This window comes from Rhagoletis zephyria, unplaced genomic scaffold (genome assembly GCF_001687245.7).
Source record: "Rhagoletis zephyria isolate East Lansing unplaced genomic scaffold, Rhagoletis_zephyria_1.1 Rzeph_scaffold_00057, whole genome shotgun sequence".
Taxonomy (NCBI): Eukaryota; Metazoa; Arthropoda; class Insecta; order Diptera; family Tephritidae; genus Rhagoletis; species Rhagoletis zephyria.
Genome location: NW_016157141.1, coordinates 325,102 through 331,594, shown reverse-complemented (window position 1 = coordinate 331,594; position 6,493 = coordinate 325,102). Strand labels below are relative to the sequence as shown.

General features: G+C 37.8%; 1 protein-coding gene across 1 annotated transcript; it reads left to right on the top strand.

Moving 5' to 3' along the window:
* The first annotated feature begins 5,298 nt into the window (after positions 1–5,298).
* Positions 5,299–6,115, top strand: LOC108369369 (uncharacterized). Its single transcript, XM_017624466.1, has 2 exons — positions 5,299–5,420; positions 5,492–6,115. Exons 1-2 carry the CDS (start codon positions 5,367–5,369, stop codon positions 6,056–6,058), a joined length of 621 nt encoding a protein of 206 aa, XP_017479955.1. The 5' UTR covers positions 5,299–5,366; the 3' UTR covers positions 6,059–6,115.
* Positions 6,116–6,493: the final 378 nt, after the last annotated feature.

Below are 6,493 nucleotides of genomic sequence, written 5' to 3'. Positions count from 1 at the left end.
CTTGTCGCCTCGCACACCCTTCCGCTGTTGGCACACACTGTTATATTGCATACATACATACCAAAAACTCGCTCTTCCTTCGTTCGGCAGCCGCTGAGTTAAAAGTTGCAAATATCATGAAAGGAAAATATTATTACACATACGCCACGTTAGGCACTCACCGCGGCGGCAGCGAATCTAGTAAAAATTCCCACACATATGCACACATATGGGCGCACACATTCCCCACGCAAGGGCAAATAAAACTCACATCAACTTGGCGCTTATTTACGCAGACGACTGTTGATTTTCTAGTTGTACGCATTGTTGCTGTACAACAAGTCGTTTTGCCACAAATATACTCAGCGCGCTACAGCCACAGCCACACGACCACAGGCTGCTTGTATTTTTGTTTGTTGTTTTTTATTTTCTTTCTGGGGGCGCGTACATATTTGCATAACTGTTTTGTTACGCTTGAGAAAATTTGATTACCTGCAACAATAACATGGCAAGAACAACAAAAACAATGTGTATGCAGCGTGGTTTCGCGAGTGTCGCTGAGCTGCGCACCGGCGCCACAGGCCCCCAGAGCGAACAACGGAAGCGGCACATTTAAATGTTGCGCCATCATGTTAAATATTTGCACGAGAAATTATGTTACCTTACGCGCGATAGCACTGCGGCAAGAACAACAGAGCTCGTGCTGGTAACACGAGTGGCAGCGGTGCTTGGTAAAGTTTGAAACGAAAGACGGCGCGTGCAGAAGGAGTGTAACTGTTTGGGAAACTATACAAGCGGAAATTTAGCGCGCAACATTTGCTGCAACAAGCGTGGGCACCGCGTGCGCGACTGCTGATATGCTTCAGCGCGCCAAGCATTCAGCCGTAACGCAGCGCGCTGTCAGTGGCTGCGCACTCAACTCATCCCATTGGCAAGCCAAAAGCGCTTTACACAACTTTAAGCGTAAGTGGCACTAAACGTTTAATGAAGTAAAAGCTGGCGGCTGCTTGTGGTGCGCGATGTCTTAGCTTTAACGAGCGCTGCATGCCTACATCGCGTTGGCAGTTGTACCGCGTTGGATTAGGTAGTATCTGTGCTTGCCTTGCCTGCCTAAAACTCTGCCAGCCATTCTAGCGTTAAGTGTAACCCATCTCGCTATTCAAATCTCCTTTCCTTAAATTTTATTTTAATTTTCTCAAAACTCAACTCTTTTTGCTCTTGCAGTTCACATCGTCTACTATGCGATTAGGTATTTTATAAACTTTTTAATTTGCCTTCTACCCTCATTTTCACATGCACTCTCTCACACTCTAGCGCGCCTAAAGTTGTGCCATCTTTATCTTTTGTTTCAAACTTTTGAACACCACAAAATTCCCAGCACATTTCATATCGGGTAATCTCAGAATTATAGCGTGAATCGCTTTGACGCTCACAGACAATTAAAAACTCATTTCCGTCGATTTCGGCACAATCTCTTTCGTTGCATACTTTTGTGCTTTGATTGCGAAAGGCAATTAAGCTAAGTTCGCAGTAGTCTTAATAAGTTTTCTTGGTGCATTTTATGAATATGAGAAGAAGTTATTTTCAATCTAGCAAAAAGGTAATGAAAACGCAGCCAGCTGCTTGAAATGCGCAAGAAATTTGGAGTAATTGAATTCGCCTTAATGCAGACTCTTTTACTGACACATTAACAAAACGTTTTTCAAAATACGCTCAGTCTTTTGAATTAATGTCGGAAAGACATTGCTTCACGAGTTTTTAAAACCCAGAACTTTGACTGCATAAGAGTTGAGTCTCTGTCTGATCGAGTCGGATGAGCATTTGGAATAAATATGTACTTCCAAATGTCTTACCATTGGAAGTATTCTGTCTCTGTAGACAGTTTTAAACATGTGGAAACGAACTCATTTTCTAATGTTTCTGTGACTTGGCTTGTTTAAAGTACCGGAACTACATTTTTCAAAATTCAGGCGCGTAATGGCACTAGTCTCATCGGATGATCCAAAAATCTTTAATTCATCAAGTGATACGCCGAACACCACTATGTCCGGCGTTTTCTCTTCGCGATTATTTACTTTTTTTTTACTGAATATTACAGAGGCCTCTTATTGGAAAAAGGCGACATAATACCCAGTGCGTCGGTTAGAGTGGGTCCTTCATTACACCGTCCTTACACGATGCCGATCACATACCTAGAAGATCACAAGTTTTTAACAAGCTTCAGTCTGAAGGACTGTCCGAAAAGTATTTATGAAGATAACGTTGCCTGAGTGCAGTCAATTCCGAACAGTGGCAGGAAAGTGCTCGACGCTTTCGATTTCCTTCTCATCGAAGCAGCTTTTTCAAGAGTCGTTTGTTGAAAATTCTGTCCTTTCTGCGTGCATTTTCATTAGGCAGTGATTTAGCATAACGTCTGTTGGTAATAGATCACAATCAAAATGCACACTAAATTGCTTAGATTTATGAGGGACACCGACTTAGCTATACCCGATTAACTGACCTTGTGTGCAAAAAACAATTCCAGTATAAATTGATTAATCACCAAACCTACTTAATCAAATTAAGGGTTAATGATTAAAAATTATTTTTTTTTAAACACGGTTACGATTATATGTTTAATCAGATTATATTAAATCATGATTAACGGAAATTGTCACACTTATCTGCGTACATTGTACATATATGTACACCACAGAGTGTGACGTATTTTTGCAAGTGAATTTCGAAAAGATAAATTTTTGGCCGAACTTAGGGTTTTTTCTTTAAATTTCTCGGTGACGTCTACATTCGGCAATACAATTTTTTTAAAATAGTTCTACTGGAATAAAAGAAATACTTTCCTAGCAAAATTTCAATGATTTTTGATGATTTTGGTGGTACGTTATGGTGATAATATCGGAGATCTGGTGGGTAAGTACTGAAATGGGGTCAAAGAATTTTGATACAAAAAAATTGCCTCCCCAAAAGAAGAACATCGATATATAATACTTTAAGCTCAGACTGTAAATAACGAGGGTATGGTTAAAATGTAAAAGGCGACCCCTACAATGGGTAGAAAAATAAATACATTTTTAATTGCCTTCCAAAAATACTTTGGACTCAGGGGTTTACAGCGAACTTTTTTTCTGGTACAGTCTAACGTATGAATAAGAATTGTCTAATCAGAATATGATATTTCCACTTCCAGTAAATGTTTAGTTTTTTGGTTTAATATTTGAAAATAGTAATTTTGAAGCAAAAAAAAACCGCACTACACAAGATAAATCTGAAAGCTACCTATTACATTCCAAAACATGTTTAATATACTCGTTTTTAAAGAACTCAAATTTTGAGATCCGCGACATTTCCAGTTATTTTTGGCTTTTGTGTTATGGTTTTTTGCTCCTCCTGTGAAATAATGTATATGTAGTTGAAATACCATATTTTGAGTATATCATTTATTGGACTACCTCTAGCATTATACAAAGATAATTTGGGTTTTCTTCAACAAAGGCAAGAAAAAATGCAAAGAGAAAAATTTTATTGGTGGAAAAATGTTGCGTGCTGGCGCAAGAGTTCCGCCAGAGGTCAGTACCTATTCTCGAGTTTTCGTTTTGAGTGAAGTAGATCTGAGACTAAAAGAAGACTAGGAAGCTGAGTAGTAGTGGTTGAGATCATTCCGCCAGGCTTTCCTCCATACGACTGCTGTAATAAGGGTCTGAGGTGCTTTTGTGCCTTACCGCTTGGATTGCAATCGCACAGTGAACGAATTCCAGTGAGAAGTAGTAAGAGCACCCTGCAGGGAAAGCTACTAGTTGTGAACTAGAATTCTACCGGTTTGCGTTTCAGCCGAACTAGTTCACGTTCTATCCTTTTTCAATGTTAGCGACTGGTATTTTTAACATTGCGATGTCCTACGAGATGTCAATTGTCAGGCTATGCATCAGCATCTACTAGTATAAATACTAGTAGCATCATACCAGTTGATGAGATAGTCTGCCAATTCATGCCCCGTGAAAAGCAAAAGTGTGCCTTTTTGCTCGCGACGCTCCAGCAGTCACAATGGCCGACAGAGTAAAGCACTCGTCTGGTAAGCCTGAGGTCCCAGGTTCAAATCCTGGCGCAGGAAAAATTTTTTTATTTTCTATTTTTTATTTTATTTTCATTTTTTATAAATTTTTTTGTTTAGGCTGTTTATTGTAATTTTTAAATTTAATAAAAAAAATATTTTTGTTTAATTTCTTTGTTTTTATAGCACAAGCATTTCTTCCTAAATGTTTTTTTGCAATGCAATTAGATTTTCAAATTTGTTATTTATTTATAAATTGAATAAATTATTTTTACTTACATTTATTTAACTTTAAAAATCTTAACCACCTCCAAGCGGCCTCGAACCTGCGATTTCAGAACCAGAACCAGTAGTCTTCACGTGACGCCACAGCCGACATTTGTAAGAAAAGCAATTAATTGCGTTTTATTTTTGGCTTTGGCAATTCAAAGGCAGATGTCGCTGATCGCCTAAGTTCTTCGAAATTGTCGAACTGGTAGGCACATACTAGTTAATGAACTAGTATTTTTTCTAACTGGTCTAAATTTGAGTCTTTAGAACATACTAACGTACCCAGTCGGAAAGGTAGTAATGTATTACATGCGTGATAAATAGTGTAATGTATTTCTTATCAGTTCTCGATTCTATTACTGTCAACTATATAATCCGCATTCTAATGTATCCAAAAAGTCCCAAACATTTCATATTAAATCACATTCATTTCTCGATACTAGGTAATGCAAAATTTAATGACCCACTTCTCGAATGTGAAAAGGGTCGTTTAACTGATTATTTTTTTTGATACATTGCATTTTCCCACTGGGTACTTATGTACTTTCATACGTGAATATTTATTAGAATTAAAAATAAACCCAAAGCTTTCATTGCGAAAAACATTTTTTATTCTCTCCAAATTCCTCTAGATATCAAAAAGCCTACTGATGGCCCATTATCTTAAGTGAACATGAATCCCCGCACCGTGGACTATTTGGCACATTGACCCACTTTCTTTTGTCTGGCAAGCTAATTTTTTTATGCCAGCACCTTCACTTTGCGACCTAATGCAGGGCTTTTTCAGCTGGCTTTTAACTACTTAAATGGAGGTTAATAATCTTTTTGATAAAAACACATGCCTTCTTATACCAAATATTAACGGTTGAACTTGAGTAGCTTCTCTTAAGACCCAACTAATTAATTATATTGATAAAAATTAATGTTATCAGTACACAATTATACCGAACGTAATCTTTAAATTGTGGTTTGTTTAGCACCAGTAGCCTAGAACTTTCATTTGGTATAAAAGCGTGTAGCGTGCCACTGTCAGCCATAACAAAGCAGACTAACCAGTAGAAGTATTAAAATGAAAGTAGCTGTGCTCGCGTTTATCTTTGGGCTGAGCCTAGCAGTCGCCTCGGTGAGTATAAAAACTCAGAAGCTTGCGCTGAAATCCTTAGACATCATTTTTCTTTTACTCTTTATTCTTAGGCCAACATTGATTCTGCTTTCGACAGTGAGGAGCTCCAGGAATTCACTCCTTTGGACTATGCTGATGCACTCGCCGAAGAGGAAGCATTCAGTATTTTTGGTTTCTTTTACTTTACACTCAAAGCGTGCTTGCGTACTCTGAAAGGCGTTAATTGTACCATCAAAGAAGTACTCAGCATTCAAGCTGCGGCGGTAGACTTTTTGAGCGACATTAACAATTGCAATGTCGGCGCTGTAAAGAGCGTAACGGCGCTTATAAAACAAGTCCAAGCAGTCGTTACAACCTGCGATGAGATCATCAATTTGAATAGCAAAGTTTGCAACAATGAGGCCGTAGATGATGAAGCAGTCGGCAATAAGAAGACACCATCCAAATGCTTTTCCAAATTGTTGAATAAATTGATTACACTAAAGAAACAGGTCGCCAAAACAGTTTCATTAGCGAAGAAAGTGCCATCCACCCCAGGTGTCTATGCAGATTGCACTAAGACCGCTGTAGATGTTTTGGTTTCGGTCTTTAAAGCTTTTCCCTCTGACATAAAAATCTGCTCCAAATTGAAAAAGTAAATATTTTATTATACTAAGAAGTCATTTTATGCAAGTTTAATAAATATCGATTAACGCACTCAAGCAATTTTTGGTGTTATTCTTCGCTATATACATTAGCGCATAAAAGGGGTGGGTTTTGGGGTTCAAACCACCCCTAAAGCTAATAACCTCAAATACAAACTGTATCTTAAAGCTAAGAATCCAGCTCTCAAGGAAATTATAAGAAATATTTATTATAAATTCTGTTGCTTGAAAAGGCGCTTTGCTTTTGCTGTAAATTTTCATGTGGAAATAAATATACGAGCATTTTTTTCTTGAGAGCTGCAAACTGATTTATGAAAATTTGGTAGAAGAAAATTTCTTTTCCGTTTCTCGTCCATCGTTTTATATGAATTTTTTGTTTTTCTTGAGAGTTCAGTTAATTTTTTCGGAACTCGAAATATTAAAAAAATT

Coding starts and splice junctions, on each gene's coding strand:
- LOC108369369 (XM_017624466.1), top strand. CDS start 5,367: ATGAAAGTAGCTGTGCTCGCGTTTATCTTTGGGCTGAGCCTAGCAGTC. Junction 5,421..5,491: donor TGAGCCTAGCAGTCGCCTCG/GTGAGTATAAAA, acceptor CTTTATTCTTAG/GCCAACATTGATTCTGCTTT.